The sequence below is a fragment of the Podarcis tiliguerta genome (assembly GCF_965153285.1).
Source record: "Podarcis tiliguerta genome assembly, chromosome: 8".
Classification (NCBI taxonomy): domain Eukaryota; kingdom Metazoa; phylum Chordata; class Lepidosauria; order Squamata; family Lacertidae; genus Podarcis; species Podarcis tiliguerta.
The window spans coordinates 3,103,498-3,123,021 of NC_139541.1; the positions used below are offsets into that span (position 1 = coordinate 3,103,498).

The following is a 19,524-nucleotide window of genomic DNA, read 5'->3' on the forward strand; positions in this document are numbered from 1 at the left end:
TTTGCTTCAGTGCTGTGCTAGGAGAAAGAAAAGCTCCCCACACTCACTCCTTTATCTCCCAAGTCTGTCCTTCCAGTCCCTACCCTTGATCTTTCTGCCCACTACCAGTCTCTCAACCTATTTCTCCCCACAGAGCTCTTAACCTCTTTCCCCAACCCCTAGTTTCACTCTCCATATGCCTTCCATCGCTGAATCTATTTCTTTCCTTTCCCAGTCTCTAGTCTTGCTCTCTCTCCACCACGACAACTTAAAGTTCACGTGTGCCTCTATGTCAAGCATGTTATGGGGTTCTGCCTACCCCAAGCTCCACCTGCTGTTTGTTGTCTTGCCCTCTTCCCTGTCTTTCACCTCACCGGGTAGCAGGGTTCCAACTTGAATAAAATATTGGGAGGGGAGCCAGTCATACCCCACCTTGCATAATCAATCACATAATGCCATGCATGGACACCATTTGAATGGCAATGCCCATCAACTTTGGAGGGGGTGACGCCTTCAAATATTTTGCAGGGGGAAATCTGCTGTCATACCTGGATGTGCTTGTCTGCAAACAGATCTTCCACCAATGTTCGGTCCACCCTGGTCATGCCAGCATGGTGAATTGCAAAGCCATAGGGCAGCAAGTCTTTAAGCTCCAAATTCTGTGAGCAAAAAACAACATTGCTGTCAAAAAAACCTAATGCTTCCTGATTTTCTGTAGCTAAGTGAAGGAAGAGATGCAAACTTGTTCTAGAGAAAGAAAAGAGATGCTAGCAAGCACTAAAGATATTCTGGTGAATCTCTGAATTCTATCCTCTGAGGAGCCTGGGTTGACCTTCCACTAGGTGAAGGGACTCTTTCTCAAGACTTATGAAAAGAAAAGGTTTCAATTGGCCTTTGAAAGCAAACGACTTTATTTTCTGGTTCTAACACAGATTTTATCACTGTGTTGTTTCTTGCCAATTATTTTTTGGTTTGGTTATTTTGGTATTAATTTATATGGGTTAATTTGTGAATCATTATACAAATTAAATATGACAAAGTGGTAGATAAAGGTTGAATAAATACAGAAATAAATACCTTGCATTGCTCAGCTTCTGTCCTCAGGACCTCGGTGGAGGCAGAGCCCTCTCGCAGGAAGAGACCCAGGGTGTCCTTCTCCAGACACATGTCCCTGATGGCTCGAGCAGTTTTCCCGGTCTCCTTCCTGGAGTGGACAAACACTAGCACCTGATTGGAGACAAGAGAAATCAAAGTTATCAGTCCATGATAGCTATGCAATGAGAAAGCAAGCCATTGGGGACGGGGATCAAAGAGGACAGTATAAGTACAAGCGGAAAAGTCCAAAAGGTGTTCTGCCTCATGGGATCAACATCATGTGAGGAAAGGAGAAGAACTGTATTTGCTGGCCCTGCATTCTCTTCTAGCCATATGGGTGAGGCCTGCAATGGAGAGCTTGCTCTGTGCAGGTAGGCTCCAGATGCGATTTAGACCCCTGTTCATTCAGATAAATGTTCTAAAATCATGCAGGGAGCCAACATGATTTTTGGTTTATAAGAATACACACATTCTGAATAAATGGAGAGCACCAGAGTCAATTAACAGTGGCATAGAGGGAAACAGCCCCTTTTCCACTCTACTGTGTGAGAGTAGACTGTATTGACATGTCTGAAAGCAGCAGCAGCATCTGAACCCCAAAACACAGATGAACACTATGTGCACAACTCTGCCTGCTCTTTCCTAAATGTCTGTACAAAGAAAAGCTGGATTAGGGCTCAAGAGGAGAACAGTTTAGAAGGGCTTACAGGTACTCAACAGATACAGTGGTGCACCGCAAGACGAATGCCTCGCAAGACGGAAAACCCGCTAGACGAAAGGGTTTTCCGTTTTGGAGGTGCTTCGCAGGACGAATTTGCTATGGGCTTGCTTCGCAAGACGAAAATGCCTTGCGATTCCTGGGGGTTTTTTTCCGCTCCCCACCCCCTTTTTCTAAGGCACTAAGCTGCTAATAGCCTTTTAGCAGCTAATCCGCTAATCCCTTAAGCCTTTAATAGCCGCTAATAGCCGCTAAACCGCTAATAGCGCTAATCCACTAATGGGCTTGCTTCGCAAGACGATAAAACCGCTAGACGAAGAGACTCACAGAACGGATTCTTTTCGTCTTGCGAGGCACCACTGTATACCATGACATTAGCTTGTTATGTGCTTCAGATAGACGGCAGCCCACCCTCTTTTTCTCTATACTATAAAATATAGCTGTAGGACCAGGCAAAAAAGGGGAGGCAGCACAGGTTTTTGTAAGCAGAAGATTCCAGGACCTGTTCATTTAAAGCATTTTTACCGCACTCTTCAGCTGAAGAGGCTCCCAGTGTGGATTAAAAGTCACTAAAGAAAAAGCGAAAGCAGCCTCTGCTCTCAGGCTTGCAATCTAAAACCCAGATACCACCAGTTAAAAAGACCTCGGCACTGAGAATGACACCTGGAGAAATCACAGGAAGCTGCTACCTGTCAAGGTAAGTTATATTGGGTCAGACTTGGCATGTTCAAAATGTACCCAATGTTAAAATTGCAACTCTTGTCCACTTAAGTTCATTGCAGTTACAACCAAGAGACCCATAAAAATAAATAAAGTCAATGTTCAACAAAATGGGGAACTCCAGCTGGGTTATGGAAGAAACACCATAGAGGCTATAATGCAGTTCCAAATCAGCAGCTACCCAGCAGCCAGGACGACATTCCCAACAACGCATGCCTCTTCCTGAGAAGATGCACTTCACCACATCCCTGAGCCAAGAACAGATTAAGAAATGATATTTCAAAGTGGGGGAGGGGATAGAAAGCAATGGCCAAATAGGATGCCTGGAGGTAAAGAGGGGTGCACAGAGATGCCTCCACCCACTTGCAAGTTGTTCTTCCAAAATAATAATAATAATAATAATAATAATAATAATAATAATAATTTATTATTTATATCCCGCCCATCTGGCTGGGTTTCCCCAGCCATTCTGGGTGGCTTCCAACAAAGTATTAAAATACAATAGTCCATCCAACATTAAAAGCTTCCCTAAACAGGGCTGCCTTCAGATGTCTTCAAAAAGTCTTGTAGTTGTTTTTCTCTTTGACATCTGGTGGGAGAGCATTCCACGGGGCAGATGCCACTACCGAGAAGGCCCTCTGCCTGGTTCCCTGCATCTTTGAGATGCAACCACTCTTCCCACACCCCCTGCCCCAATTTACCCAGAGATGAAAGAACCTACCTGGTTCTTCCCAGCATGCTCCATGATTTTCTCATACACAATCTCATTCATGATCTGGAAGCGCTTGATTGCTTTCTTCTCAGTGATTCCCACATAAGTCTGTTCCAGGGGCACTGGGCGGAAACTGCAAAAAGTGTCAGGCATCAAGTAAGTGACAAGCAAAAAGGTAAGATCTTCAGAAGGCAATTACTTCCTCAGAAATCTATAGTGAAGGAGCAATGGCATATTTATCTACCCTACAAAATACACTGCACATCCCCTTCTTGTTTGACATTAAAAAACAACTCCATAGCCGCAAACAGGTCATTTACATAGAGAGCAAATATATATAGGCAAACATAGTGCACACAGAACTTTGTGCAGAAACACTTGGTTTATTGAGGCTAGGACTGTAGTGATACATCACCCAGGATGAGGGCCAGAGCATGATGGCGGCTTCACCCTGCAGTATATGGCGAGTGAAACCGCTGCAGCTCCCGAGTCCCACTTCTTTAAACTGCTCTGCTGAGGGGCACATGGCTGCACACACCTCAGCAAAGCCTTTTAAATAACCCCCTCCCCCGCCAGCTCGTGCCCATCCCGCCCCCCGTGCAAAGCCAGTGTTTGAGGGGGTGCCTCAGCACCTTCACTGCAGCCAACTGCCGCTGTGCGCTAGGGGTCGAGGCACTTCTGGGCTGAATATGATAGAAGGTTGGACAACTTATAGAAATATATTAAAACAAGAGGGAGTAGAGTTTAAATTAAACAAATTAAGGTTTTATCAGTAAGTTAACAACATGGATACAATATAATCATTTAAATGAAATATTTAAGAAAAACAGAATACAAGGGTTTGGGAAACAAATATAACAACTAGAGAGAGATCTGTTGGAATGCAATGTTAAAGTGCTGTCTAAAATGTGTAAGGTATTATTGGAATGGGAGACAAAGGATGAGCAAGTAAAATCTTCAATGATACATTGGGAGATAAATACTGGTTATAATATAGACATGGAAACAAGGGAACGATTGTAAAACATGGATATAAAATTTACAGCATGCTATGGTTTAAGAGAAAACTACATGAAAATGTTATACAGATGATATCGAATACCGAGTAAATTGGCAAAAATGTATAAATCAAAATTGGTTAAGTGTTGGAAATGCAAAGAGAAAAAAAAGTTATTTTTTATCATACGTGGTGGTCCTATAGAAAGGTTAAAGCTTAATGGGAAATGATAAATAATGAGTTGAAAAAGATGTTTAAAATAACATTCGTAAAAAAACCAACGCTTTCCTTTTGGGAATTATAGAGGTAGAACTACCTAAACAGTATAGAAATGTATTCATATATGCGACTACAGTGGCAAGAACATTATTTGCCCAAAAATAGAAAGAAGTCCTGATGAAAGAAGAATGGATACAAAAACTTATGGACTATGCAGAAATAGTGAAATTTAGTGGAAAAATAAGAAATCAAGATAACAAACTTTTTATAAAAGAATGGAAATGGTTTATTTAATATTTACAAACAAACTGTAAACAGATAAGGACATTGGAAGGATTATTGTAATAACCTGCAGTTTCATAAGAGTATATATTTAAAGTAGATGAATAAAACAGTAAGTTAAGTTAATTTAGAATATGCAGGAAATAATAAAAATAAATTTAAGGAACCGCAGAAAGAGAAGGAATGAAGTCGAGTTTTGAAATGTGAGAATGACTGTAAAACTATTGAAATGCATATAACTGAAAGTCATAAAAAATAAAAAAGAAGACTCTCCACAGCACACCCACCATACCTGTTGTCAAAGTAGAACAAGCCTTTGGTGGGCTCCACCCTCAAGAACGTAGCCACATCCTCGTAGTTTGGGAGGGTGGCACTCAGCCCAATAAGCCGCACATCTTCTTGAGTCATCTCAATGTTGCGAATGGCTCTGGCCACCAAAGCTTCCAGAACAGGGCCCCGGTCGTCATGCAGGAGGTGGATCTCATCCTGTAAAATGCAGGAAGCATTACCCTCCTTGCTCAGGGGGGTACCACACCATTTACACATCCCCAATAGAGCCCAGAAACCATTACATTTGGCTGGTTGCAATTCTGAGTGTCTCAAATGTTCTCCCACCCAGCAAATATCCCCAGCATTGCTGTGTGTAGCAGAAGCACAGACCCTCATCACAGCTGAACGAGACGTTTCCAAGGCAACTCACCAAAATAATGAGGCGCACCAGCTGGGTATAGGTACGCTCGCCTCCTTTGCGGGTGATGATGTCCCACTTCTCTGGAGTGCAGACAATTATCTGAGTGGCGTTTATTTCTTCCTTGCACAACTGGTGGTCCCCAGTCAGCTCAGCCACAGTGATGCCATAAGTGGCCAAGCGCTAGAAGGAAAATTGGAACACAGCTATAAATAACAGATGTGCATTCATAGTGTGCTTTCAAGTATTCCACACACGTTACTGTTTAAACCCTAACAGCAAGTCAGTACTGCCTCTAAATTACAACAATGTGTGGTTGAGAGTGTGGGGCACACCTGAAAACAGTCTTCCGCAACCTAGAGCCCTCCAGGTGCTTTGGACTACAACTCCCAGCAACCCTAGGCAGCATGAATGACAAGGCTGCCTTAAACTGATTAATAGGCCCAAAGCAAAGATCCAAAGAGCCCCTAATTCAGACTTAAACGCTATTCTCCAACAGCTCTCATTAGGTATCGACTCTTCCCCCTAGCATCCATGAGAGAGGCAAGACAAACAAAGCTCTTTCCATTGGCTGCCTGGACACTACTGCTAATAGGCCCAGCCCTTTTGAACAGATGGTTAAAAAGAACTGGTGGAACGGCCGCAAACAAAGTAACCTTGCTTGTTTTCCTCTTCTCTCCACTACTTTTTCCTATTGTGCTGCATCTATTACATTGCAAGTTGTTTCGGCAAACACTTTTCTGTTTAATTCCTTGTACAGTGCTTGTTTTTACTGACCCTTTTTGTTTTAATCTTTCTATTTTTAAAATACTTTGGTTGCTTTTATTTTATAAGTTGCCTTGATACTTTTATTGTTGGGCTGCCATATAAATTTAAATGACAGCAACACCTAATAAGCACAAGTGGAAAAGCTCCTCAGAACCCTGGACACCGCCTCTCCTCCATCCACTCCCACCTGGTGAAGGTCTTATACAAGCCAATTGCTGTTTCCTCTTACCTTCCCAAAGCTGCCCACCATTTCCTGGACTAAAGACCTCATTGGGGCAATGTAGATGATTTTGAAGTCATCCACGTTGATTGTTCCATCCAGGTTGATGTGCTTCCCAATCTCACGCAGCATACACATCAAAGCCACATTTGTCTTCCCAGCACCCTGGAATGAAGAGTGTGTCAAAGAAAATCCTCACTCTCCCATCCCTCCCCTCAAACAGGAGACCAGAAAGACATTTCCCCTAATAAAAATCAAGGAACAGTGCAGAGGCTCAGAAAGATCAATCATATTTGACACCAGAAAAAGGAACACTCACTGTGGGTGCACAGAGTAGCAAGTTTGTATCTGTCTCAAGGGCAGCACGGTACAGTTTGCTCTGAATCCGGTTCAGTGTTTTGAATCCCTCAAATCCAGCCTGTGCATATTTGGGGAGCTTGTCCACAGGAAGTAGTTGCTGAGAATAAGAAAAGAAATAATGGTTTTGTCCAGCAAGTCAGTAACAAACTCATGAGACAGAATCCTTATAGATGGAACAGAAGCAGTTCAAATCCACAATTCTCTCTGAAGTCACTTTAGAGGAAAGAGCCTATGCTGCCCATTGGCCCATAAAAGCAGTGATGCAATTAAGCAGACTAAAGTTGTAAAGAGGATGACAAATCTCAGATGGGCAGCAAATGCCAAAGCAATTCTTCCAAGATGGCCCTGGTGGCTGGAAGGACATAGAGCCTTGTCCAAATTCCTAACACATCACCTGCTCAACAAAGACCTCAGCAGCAGTTAGCTGCTACAATGTCTCCTTCATCATCATCATCATTTTATTATTTCTACCATGCTCATCTGGCTGTATTTCTCCAGCCACTCTGGGCAGCCTACAGCGTATATAAAACATAATAAAATCCAAAGCATTATAAACCTCCTGATACAGGGTTGCCTTCAGGAGTCTTCTAAAAGTTGTGTGATTTTTTATCTGCTTGACATCTGAAGGCAGGGCGTTCCACAGGGAGGGTGCCTGGTTCCCTGTAACTTCGCTTCTCTCAGTGAGGGAACCAGCAGAAGACCCTCTTGATGGATTTCTCAGGTTTCCAATGTTTTCTTTTTTGAGAGCAAAGCTCCAGTCACACGGCTCTCTCAATGGTGCCACCTAACCTCCCTAAAAGACTGCTGTTATAGACTTTATTTGTCCAGGATTTTTAAACTGGAGCTTTTCCTGGGGTGATACTGCTGCTATTGCTTGGTTCTCTTTACAGTCTCAGGCTATTGTCTAGGCTAGCCTAGACTAGCATCTCAATCTCTGCTTTTTTCTCTGTGGTCTCTCTAATGAGCAACAGAAAAAAAGCAGAGGCCGAGTTCATACAAGGACTCCCTGTGCAAGCACCAGGACACTAGACAATCCAGTGGTACCTCGGGTTAAGTACTTAATTCGTTCCGGAGGTCTGTTCTTAACCTGAAACTGTTCTTAACCTGAAGCACCACTTTAGCTAATGGGGCCTCCTGCTGCCGCCGCGCCGCCAGAGCCCAATTTCTGTTCTTATCCTGAAGCACTATTTCTGGGTTAGCGGAGTGTGTAACCTGAAGCGTATGTAACCTGAAGCGTATGTAACCCGAGGTACCACTGTAGATCAGTAGTTAGCACACAACCTGCTACCAGCCTGAGAGACCAAGAAACAGTAGGATGTGCAAAGAAGGCTTCATGATTGCTGAAGGCATCCAGCAAGGCTGCTAGTTTGTGAATGAGTGTGTTTGGAGCAGTCAAGACCACAAGCCCCCTGCCACAAGCGCTGTCTATATAGGGGGGAAATACAAAACACACCACCAACCTCTTCTGAACCAAAGGGCTTCGGCTTCAGCGCAGGAACATGAACTTCCTCGTAGCCTTTGCGTTGTCTGCGGAAAGAGCCATCTGGCAGCTGGCATCGCTTGTTGGCCATGAAGTGACTGCCTTGGGCAAACACAAGGTCCTCCAAGTCTAAAACTTGCCGAGGGGCCAGCGCCTGAAATGGACACAATGGAAATTTCCATCAAAAGTAGTTCATTAAATTAAGGTGCGATAGCACAGAGACCCGTAAAAACCCCACCCCACCAATCTTTCATTCATAAACAAGCAGGGGAGTTAAGATGAGGAATGATTCCCCCCCCCCCCCAGTTCGTGTAGCACCTCACATGTAGCTCAGACCCCCCCCCACCTAAGAATATTTGGTGAAGTACCTCTCCTCCTTGATCCAGATCCATGGTTTCCATGTCCGTGTCCATGCGGGACTGGCGGACACGTTCCCTGCGAGAGCGTTCTTCCTGAAGGGGGAGGACACAAACTCCACGTTAGGGTGAGTTCTTGCTCCAAGGATCCATACCAAGCTGCTCAACAATGGTGAGCTCCTACATACACTCAGCACTTTCTCCTCTCCTGACATCTTGTAGTAAATTGTGTGGCCAACTTCACCCTACAAAAGCTTGCAATTCTGATCCTTCTTCCTTTCCACTGCCCATTGTGTGTATGTCATTCTCGGTACCTTCCTTCTCGGTAGTGGCGCCCGCCCTGTGGAACGCCCTCCCACCAGATGTCAAAGAGAACAACAACTACCAGACTTTTAGAAGACATCTGAAGGCAGCCCTGTTTAGGGGAGCTTTTAATGTTTGATGTATCACAGTATTTTAATATTCTTTTGGAAGCCGCCCAGAGTGGCTGGGGAAACCCAGCCAGATGGGCGGGGTATAAATAATAAATTATTATTATTATTATTATTATTATTATTATTATTATTATTCCCAATAAGGCACAATAATAAATACTTTTTCTAAGACATAAAACCCACTGAACCAAAGTTAACATATATAATAGGACTGTGCTGTTACAGACTCACAATAGAGTAGTGGTTCCCCAATATTTTCAGACCACTGCCCCCTTGGTTCTATAAACTCTTCCCCTGTGCCCCCTACCCTAAACTATAAAAAAAGCTTTCAGAATAGCAGTTTCCATGACCCACTAAGGAAGATAATAACACATTAAAATTCAAACCAGCAACAATTAATTACATATGTTCAAAATCCAAGACTATTTAGTTTAAGTGATTCAACAAAACTGATGAACTTGTTCCACACTGAGTAAAATCATGGGAAGGGAGGCTACAGTTGAAACTGCTGCTTGGTCTTATAATGTACTAAGGGCCTGAGCAAGTCGATCAGCCAAGATTCACTCACTCTCATGGTCTGACCTGCCTTACAGAGCAATCATTGGAGTGAAATGGAACAAGGATGTATTGCAACCCACACTGATGCCTTCAGGCCAAATATATAAGCAAGCCACCACAATTAAATCATTTTTACTCCAGATTCCTTCCCACCTCCATCCCCAATCCTTACCCGGATCAGATCTTCCTTCTCCGTCTCATGTAGCTGATACAGGAACTTTGACAACTCAGGGTCAGATTCCATCTTCCCCATAATCCTCTCCTTCTCAGCTTCACTCTGAGCACTAGCCAAGAGGGTACAGTACAAGACTGGGAGAGAAGACAAATAATTGTAGTATCTTATTCTACTCCTGAGAACTCCAGACAAAGCACACAACTGAATCCCCCTTAAAGACAAACAAAGGAAATGAGTGGTGACCAACTGTACTTTTTTGTCTGTACTTCCCAGAGGCAAATGATCTGGTGCAGATTTTGTATTTCTAGGGATCTGTATTAACTTTCTTCTAATAGGTATTTAGTGCTCAGTTTAATTTTTAAATATGTCAGCTACCTGTAGAAGTACAAAATAGGGCAGCATATTTTCATTCTGCACTGCTGTCTCTTCTCTCCCATGTTTTTTATTAATAGTCCTCAACTCACACAACTAACCACATTTTAACACTATCTATGCCCTGTGACAGTCCTGATCTGGATTGGTGGACACACAGGTGCTATTTAATACACAAAAAAGCAACCACACAATAATGAAACGTTGTACAGTTGTACCTTGGATCCAGAACGCCTTGCAAGTAAACATTTTGGCTCCCGGACGCCACAAACCTGGGAGTGCTCCGGTTTGCGAATGTTCTTTGGAACCTGAACGTCCAATGGGGTTTCCGCGGCTTCCAACTGGAAATCGTGTCTTGGCTTCTGAATGTCTTGGAAGTCGAATGGACTTCCGGAATGGATTCCATTCAACTTCCAACGTACCACTGTACTTCATATCATTCCAAGTTAGGCCATTCTTATCTAAATATATTAGTGCAAATGTGATAAGACACCACCTCTCTCTCTCAAGTCTTTTGGCATGTGCAGAGGGCTGGTAGGGGGTGTTATTTCACTTGCACTGCTTTTTATAGAAGGTAAGAAACTGCTAGGTAAGAAATTTCTCCATACAACTCCAAGTTCTCTGTGAACACCAAGATTTCAGACAACCCAATATTTTGAGATCTCTACATAATAACAATATAGCAAGCACTCACTCATCATTCTGTGTTGCCTCAACACTTTGATGAAGTCAAATGTATTAAAACCCAGAAGCAAGACAAGCTGGTTTTCACATTCTCTGTCATCGCTGGCAGTCTGGGGAGACATGAAAGGGGAGCAGTGGAAATAGGTCATGTGACAAAGGAAATTGCTCAATTGCTTCTCTTTTCCCCTAAGAAAGGCATCATGCATCTCCCACCAGTTATTCAAATCCCCAGGAATGGCTGGCAGGAAGATGCCGGGAAAATAGAAAAATCCAGTTTACACTTGGAATGGCCCATCTCCCTTTACACCAGGGGAGGTTTGTCCCCTTCCCAAGCCTCTGGCAAAAGTATTCCCTGCTCACCTATGAAACATGACATTGGCTGTCATTGGTCGGATGGAGGTATGTACCACTCACTCCAATGTGGGGTGAGAGAAACATCAAAAGCTGACCTGTTCTATGCAGCTTTGTCCCCTCCCTCTATCAAGTAGTCCACAAATGTGTTGTCCGCAACGCAGTGGCAGCTGACCATTCCCACTGCTTACTCATAAGTAGACTAGAAATACTGTGTTTTTAGTGAATAGGTTAGAAGCAACCAGGTTTTGAGCCCCAAGCTCTCTTGTTTTCAGAATTCTCTTTCACCATCTATCTGCCTTACTTCCAATTTTAAAGTTTCATAATTTGATGAGTGGGAACTGTGTGCATTTGCTAGTCTTGGAATTCTGAAATCCCCACATGTTTAGGCCGTTTGACACTACTGGATGTCTAAGATATGGGTTGTTAAAGACCAGCACACTGCTTTTACTTGGGGAAGACTGGGAGAATGGACTACCTTCCTGTGTAAACTACAAGGGGTCCGAGAGAGAAACAAGCATGCTGCTTTGATCTCCAGGGTAGGCTACACAGCTGGAAGCCAGCCCTATATTGCCCAACAAGTCATCAGAACTTTGGCCTGAGAGGGTGGCAGGGAGTACTGACTTGAAGTCCCTTTTAAAAGAAATTGCTGAGGAGCATCCCAGGTCAACCTCTGCTAAGAATGTACGGTCTGACAAATTCCTCCATTGCCTCGCTGACAATTTCATTTTCCAGAAGGTGGAAGAACCAACAAGGGGATCATCTATCTTGGACCTGGTTCCCACCAATAGGGAGGAACTGATCAATGAAATGGAAGTACTCGGAAACTGGGAAGGAAATGATCATGTTCTCCTGGGTTTCAGGATACAGAGGCAGGGGGAAACTGAGTGTAGTCAGAGAGACACTCTGGACTTTAAAAAGGTCAATTTCAAAAAGCTCAAGGAGCTACTTATGGTCAAAAATACTCAAAGAGAAGGGAGTCCAAGAAGGAGGGAAGTTTCTAAAAAGAGAAATATTGAAGGCCCAAATGCCGACAATACCAACAAGAAATAGGATGTATAAACTTACAGATGAGCTGAGAGTTAAGAAGGGCATGTATAAGAAATGGAAGAAAGAGGAAATCACAAAGGAGGAGTATACTCGAGTAGCCAACAGTTGCAGGGGAAAAGTCAGGCTGGCTAAAGCTCAGTATGAGTTCAGGCCTGCAATATAGGTTAATAATAATTTTTAAAAAGGTTTCTTTGGCTATGTCCGAAGTAAGAGGTAGAACAAACAAGTGGTGCGTCCTTTGCATGAAGAAGACGAAGAAATGTCATTGGGTGACAGAGAGAAGGTGGAATTACTCAGCACCTACTTTGCCTCTGTTTTCACCCAAAAGGAAACCATGCCCAGCCTAGTGATAACAGAATAAATGATGTGAGGAGGGAGCTGCAGCCCATGATAGGAAAAGAGATAGTAAGGGAACACATAGCTACTTTAAATGAATTCAAATCTCCAGGGCCTGATGAGCTGTATCCAAGGGTACTAAAGGAGCATGCAAATGTAATTTCAGAAACTATGATCTTGGAGAATTCTTGGAGCACAGGTGAGGTCCCTACAGACTTCAGGTGGGTAAACGTTGTCCCCATGTTCAAAAAGGCGGGAAAGGAAGACCCAGGAAACTACCAACCTGTGAGCTTGATATTGATACCAGGGAAGGTCTTAGAATATATACCACACTTTTGCAATCCTCCCCCAGAAAAGGTCAACAACTCTGGGCAATCCTTCCCCCAAAAAGCTTCCTGCATTTTCTTAAATCCCGAAAAATAAGGGGCGTCTTATACACTGAAAAATACGGTAATTCAACCGTCGGTCTGTGAGCATTTAGAAAAGGATGCTGTGATTATTAAGACCCAGCATGGGTTTCTCAAAAATAAGTCATGCCAGACCAATCTGATTTCTTTTTTTGATGGAACTACAAACTTAATGAATCAGGGAAATGCTGTGGATAGTGTATCTTGATTTCAGTAAAGCTTTTGACAAAGCCCCCCTTGATATTACAGGGAAGTAATAGTGCCACTCTACTGGAAGTTTTTAAGCAGAGGTTGGATATCCATCTCTCATGGAGGCTTTAGCTGGGATTCCTGCATTGCAGGGGGCTGGACTAGATGACCCATGACTCTTGGGTCCCTTCCAACTCTAAGATTCTATTATTCCTCTCCCACCTCAGGAGAGAAAGTGCCCAGAAGACCATGACTTGAGGTCTCAGGAGGAAGACAGGCACAGGTTCTGGCACTGGCCTTCCAGATCCCAACCATTCAGGGCAGATTTTAAAAATGATGGAGAAAAAGCAAAACCTAAAAGGAGCTGCCAAGAGAACCAAAGTGAAAGTAGAAAAATAAGAACAAATAAAGCAGGAACCTGAAAGCAGAAATCTTAAATGCAGCTCTATATAGACAAGGCAGAGACTAAATTGAGGGAGGCGGCTAAGGGAGTCACCCATCCCACGTTTCAGGCAAAGATCCCTGCCTCTTCTAAGCCGGAGTGTATGAGTGTGTTAACCCATTGTTGACACCTGCACAATTCCAGGAATCAAGGCAATTCAAAAGCCAGAGCACCTGGGAAACTACACACAGTAGGTCCAGGTCTTCCTCCCTTCTTAGAGAAGCCACACATGCAATATATTGTTGTTTTTCACATTAAGGTACAAATATACAATAACAGCTAGCACCAGCCCAGGAAAGAAGCAAGCAACCAGAAAGAAACAGAAGAAAACAGAGCACCTTTAAGATTTCCAGCACTTCATCAGCTTTTTTCTGGGATACGATGGCATCATCATAGAAACGGCTCAGCTGCCGCTGCAGCCAGAAAGCGTCAATGTCTCGGGGGTGCAGGTCTTTCTTTTTGGAGCTCATCAGTTCACCTGAGGCCACAAGCTAAGAGAAACAGAATTATCTGCACAACTTACTTGGCACACAGACATGAAAGCTTACAGCACACAAGGCTTAAAAAGAACTTGGTGGTGAAGGCCACATGTGTAGTGTTTTCCTCCACAGTACGGCATATTCCCCTAAGGAGTTAGGAAGTTCTCCTAATGCACATGGTGGCAGAGATTCTTAAGTTATTCTGGACATGTTCACACAGGCTATTGACAGTCACCACCCTGATAAATGGCAGAAGCCTTTGAATTTTCCCCTGCATGACTCACATTGGCTGAAAGGGTGCAGCGAACCACTGCCTCATCTCCTTCCATGTCATCGTCAGAAGCCTCATCCCGTACTTCACCGTAAACATCCTCATCACCCTCCTGTGGGTGCAAGATGGTTCATGTTCAGTGCCCTTTCCAAGGACATACCACAACACTTCCAACCACCTAACATCTCTGTTAGGAGAACCAAAGACGACCACTGTTTAACATCTACCAGATGTTATGTTACATTAAAGCAAAGGCAGGCAGGAGTTGAGGCCTAGAAGAAAACCTCTACTTGGAACTAGATACAGCGGTACCTTGGTTTACGAACTTAATCTGTTCTGGAAGTCCGCTCTTAAACCAAAGCGTTCTTAAACCAAGGCATGCTTTCCCATAGCAGTGGGGGACTCAATTTACAAATGGAACACACTCAACAGGAAGCGGAACATGTTCTGCTTCCAAGGCAAAGTTCACAAACCAAAACACCTACTTCCGGGTTTGCAGCATTCTTAATCCAAGTTGTTCATAAACAAAGCTGTTCTTAAACCAAGGTACCACTGTATTGTTCGCTGATCAAACTTTTTTTTTTGTTATTTATATTTTATTGAAGTGATTTTAATTTTTAAAAAAAGATACAGAAAAAAGGAAGAAAAGAACAAAGATAAATATAAAAAGGAATATATATATATATATATATATGCGCAAAAATGCAGTATACAATATTCCTGTACATTCTTCTATAAATTGCTACAGTCGTACCTTGGATCCCGAACACCCTTGACCTTTTCGCTCCTGAACGCCGCAAACCCGGAAGTGATTGTTCTGGTTTGCAAGCATTCTTTTGGAAACCGAACATCCAGCGGGGCTTCCACGGCTTTTGATTGGCTGCAGGAGCTTCCTGCAGCCAATCAGAAGCCACAATTTGGTTTTCGAATGTCTTGGAAGTCAACAGACTCCCAGAATGGATTCCATTCGACTTCCAAGGTATAGTGTTATTGTCCTAATTCTTATGTAAATGTTAACAGCCTACTACCAGGCTTCAAATTCTCACTCAACCAGACATTCACTCTCACCCTAACCTACCTCACAGGGTTGTTGGAAGGATAAAACAGAGAGGAGTGGAGAGAAATACAAACTGGTTTGAACTCCTTGGAGGAAGGAAATACCATGTAATCAAGTCAATCGGTACAAAATAATAAACAGTAGTATTGCAGCTACCAGTGTCACTTTAATGTTAAAAACATCAAATGTAGAGTTTTCTAACGTGTTGGCAACACTTCACAAACTCAGGGTTGTATTCAACTAAGTCCTTACTCAAAGCAGACCAACTGAAATTCGTGAACCTAACCTAGTCATGTCCACTAACATCAATGGATCTGCTGAGCAGGACCAGCACTGACTGCCATCCATAAACTGGAAAGGAAGATAATCTTAGAAAAAGGACATGGGAAAAGAGAGGACTGCTTGTGTGATTATTGGATGGCTGCATTCAAACTCCCATCATCGTGAAGAAAATGGAATGCTCTTTCTCCTTGGGGGTGCATGCAGACAAAAGGGCCACCCTCTGCTTGTCTGGAATATGCATATCCATTGACACCAAATGAATCACTCACCTCTTCATCGGACTCAAACTGCACATTCACCCCATAGGTCTCATCAATGTTGTCATCTACAAAGGAGGACAAAAATCAGAAACAAGCAACATCACGTGAGCAGAAGAGGTCACATGTACTATATAGAATAATCCTGAGCTTTATTTGAAAAGCAGTATCCTCTGAAGGCAGGCAAGCAATGATCCATGCTCATAAGCAACCTGTAATGCAGCTGCGCAGAATGTTAGACTGTGCTCTTCAAAAGCACTAGTCACAACTTTGCATGCCACCACTAACCAACATTTAAAGTGGTTTGTACTGGCACATAAGCAGCAGAATTCAGTGCATGGTGGACACCTCAATAGATGCAGGAGGCATCTGGGAACCAACATATGAAGTCAGCCTACTGTTAAACTCTGACTGAAATTGGCTCCTCAAAGGAGTAAATTCCCCCCGCTGGGGTTACCCAAGAAGCTCTAACTGGAGTTGTTAAGGGTTGAACATGTAATACACGTGCTCCATCAGTCAACTATGATGTCTCCTCAACATGAGCTACCCTGCCCAACAGCCACCACATTCTGCCATGAGAACACATTAGCAGAGGCTTCCAAACTTATTCACATCTCAGTGCTATTTGATGTCCAGGACTGGGAAACAATACTTAGCTCTAATCTCTCTACTACCCATTCAGGAACAACTTTACAATTTCACTACTATAACTCCCAGCTGTGCTAAGAAATCAGGCTCCTCCCTTCATCAACTGTCACCTGGCATCAGCCGCTACATCACGCTACAGCAGAGGAGAGGAATCAGGGCCACTCCATCAGTGTAAGTCATAGAATCATAGAATGGGGAGTTGGAAGAGAGCCTGAGAGTCATCTAGTTCTAGTCCAACTCCTGCAATGCAGGAATCTCAAACTTTTAGCTCCTCTCCTTTAACCTTTCCATCCTAGCTAGTCATGAGATGAACTTCCAACTAAGAACTTGTACCTGGGTTTACTTATTTTTTCCTCCATCCCAAACCACTTTCCTTTTGTGTCATACATTTTTAGACTGTAAGCCTGAGAGCTGGTGCAGTATTATATGAAGTAATTTTTAAGTGGCTCTGAAAACCTTTATTATTCTGTACAGAATTTAGTATCCAACTGATAAACACAGAAGAAGCTAAAAGGCCCTACCCATGTTCTGGATCTCCTTGTCCCCGCCATAGTCTGTGATCTTCTTGCCCAAGTTCACCAGCACATGATAGCGGGTGTCATCCGTCTGTCCCAGCAGCAGATCGATTTCTTTCCGTCGCTCCTTGTCGCGTAGTTTTTCATTCTTGAGGACCGCCAGGACTTCATCAGCAGCTCCACAGAGAATGTCTCGGGGCTGCAAGAAACAAGACTTGACTTACTCTAGCGCCCAACTCAGGTGATGAGTGCCAACAAGATTGGAGCTAAAAGGAGTAACTGGCAAACAAGAGGTGCATCAACAAGCTTGGGAAAATGTCAAGTTTTGCAGAAATATAAATAGTACTTTTAAAATTACACTGACAGGAAGAACTGTTTGACAGTGGAGCAGACTTCCATGAGAGGTTTTTAAGCAGAGGCTCAATGGTCATCTGACATGTAGGACCTAGTTGATATTCCTCCATTGCAGGGGGTTGGACTAGATGACCCTAGGTATCCTTTCCAACCTTACAATTCTATGATGACCCTCTCCACCCAAAAAGTCAATGAGGATTAAGTATGCCCAGTTGTCACAGAATGCTGACTACCAGTTGAAAGAAAAAAACGGGATATGGAAGGATAAATGCCTTCCCTGAGCATCTCACAGAATAAATTACTTGGGGATGTGGGTGGTGCTGTGGTCACTGAGCCCCTTGGGCTTGCCGAACGGAAGGTCAGCAGTTCAAATCCATGCAACAGGGTGAACTCCTGTTGCTCTGTCCCAGCTTCTACCAACCTAGCAGTCTTAAAGCATACCAGTGCAAGTAGATAAATAGGTACCGCTACAGCGGGAAGGTAAATGGTGTCTCCATGCACTCTAGCACTCATCATGGTCCTCTGTGCACCAGATGTGGTTTAGTCATGCTGGCCACATGACCCAGAAAGCTGTCTGTGGACAAGTGCCGTCTCCCTCGGCCTGAAAAGCGAGATGAGTGCCACACCCCATAGTCGGCTTTGACTGGACTTAACCGTCCAGGGATCCTTTACCTTTTACCTTTACCTACACTACAATATTTCATTACAGGTCTGACATGTATTTCCGAGTACGTCTCCATATACAGTGGTGCCTCGCAAGACGAAAAGAATCCGTTCCGCGGGTCTTTTCGTCTTGCGGTTTTTTCGTTTTGCGAAGCAAGCCCATTGACGGAGTAGCGCTATTAGCGCTATGGGCGATTTAAGGGCTAAAAACGGCTTTTTAAGGGGTGGGGGATTAGCGGTTTTGCTGCTAAAATGCTTTTAGCAGCTTAGCGATTCAAAATAAGGGGTTTTGGAGCAAAAAAAAAATTCAAATTTTTTCGTCATTTTTCGTCTTGCGAAGCAAGCCCATAGGGAAATTTGTCCTGCGAAGCGCCTCTGCAAAAGAAAAACCCTTTCGTCTTGCGGGTTTTCCGTCTTGCGAGGCATTCGTCTTGCGGGGCACCACTGTACCTGAGTTTACTTCAGGATAAGCACTGTTTTTTCTATGGTGTGAAACGAAGGGAAGCAGGTGCAATATTTCAGATGGTGGACACATCATGCAGACACAAGACCAGAAAATCATTTAATAGAAATAAAATACATCTCTGAGAAATGTCCCCATTTGTTATTATTTATTTCTTGTATTCATTTGCATTTCTACCATCTCAGCTCCACCACGGAAGCAAGGAAATGATTCCTAATTGCTAAGCCACATATATTTAGTGTTAGCTGATTACATTATTTGCTAGGCTTGTGCAATTAAGTTAACTGAACACATAATGCCGGATATCGGTATAACTGCAGAAATTTAAAATGCTTCATATGCTTTTATTATTATTCTCTTTGGTCCATACACAGAGCAGAACACACGGGGATATTAGGCATCTAGTTAATCAATGCCCCTAGAGAATTACTTTCTTCACTCACCTGATCTCCAAGAGCTGCCTGAATGAAGCTCAGCAAGACTTCATAGGTTTCTCGGGTCTCCTTGGTTTTGGGTTTGTAGATAATTCCCACCATCTCATCAATGCCCTCAGAAAGCAGAGTGTAACCTTTCATCTTATTAATGTCATGTCTGTCCTCATCTCGTTTCCGCCTCCTAGAAAGATGAGAAGATCGATGGCACACAATCAGGAAAGAGAACACCTGACCAATTCATAGCCAGAAGAGATAAGCACATGCACACACACAGAAAGCACATGCTTCTTTCCCGAAGGCAGCCATGTTGAGGGAAACTTTTAATGTTTGATGTTGTATTGTGTTTTAATTTGTTGGAAGCTGCTCAGAGTGGCTGGGGGAACCCAGTCAGATGAGCGGCACATAAGTTTATTTTATTTTATTTTATTATTATTATTATTATTATTATTACTGCTACTACTATCTTAGGGAATAATGTTATTTTTACTGATGTTGGAGTACTACCATGT

The 19,524-nt window shown here is 43.3% G+C and overlaps 1 protein-coding gene across 1 annotated transcript in view; it reads right to left on the reverse strand.

The window, feature by feature from the left end:
* SNRNP200 (small nuclear ribonucleoprotein U5 subunit 200) overlaps window positions 1-19,524 on the reverse strand; it is a 46,067-nt gene that overhangs the window by 22,399 nt on the left and 4,144 nt on the right. Inside the window, exons 3-18 of the mRNA XM_083453559.1 lie at window positions 19,025-19,196; window positions 17,108-17,300; window positions 15,951-16,006; window positions 14,356-14,454; window positions 13,931-14,083; window positions 10,828-10,927; window positions 9,759-9,895; window positions 8,607-8,690; window positions 8,219-8,392; window positions 6,718-6,855; window positions 6,408-6,563; window positions 5,423-5,593; window positions 5,015-5,208; window positions 3,234-3,357; window positions 1,057-1,206; window positions 528-638 (exon numbers count right to left, since the gene is read on the reverse strand). Coding sequence (XP_083309685.1) covers window positions 528-638; window positions 1,057-1,206; window positions 3,234-3,357; window positions 5,015-5,208; window positions 5,423-5,593; window positions 6,408-6,563; window positions 6,718-6,855; window positions 8,219-8,392; window positions 8,607-8,690; window positions 9,759-9,895; window positions 10,828-10,927; window positions 13,931-14,083; window positions 14,356-14,454; window positions 15,951-16,006; window positions 17,108-17,300; window positions 19,025-19,196 — 2,212 coding nt within the window. The remainder of the gene's footprint in view (window positions 1-527; window positions 639-1,056; window positions 1,207-3,233; window positions 3,358-5,014; window positions 5,209-5,422; window positions 5,594-6,407; window positions 6,564-6,717; window positions 6,856-8,218; window positions 8,393-8,606; window positions 8,691-9,758; window positions 9,896-10,827; window positions 10,928-13,930; window positions 14,084-14,355; window positions 14,455-15,950; window positions 16,007-17,107; window positions 17,301-19,024; window positions 19,197-19,524) is intronic.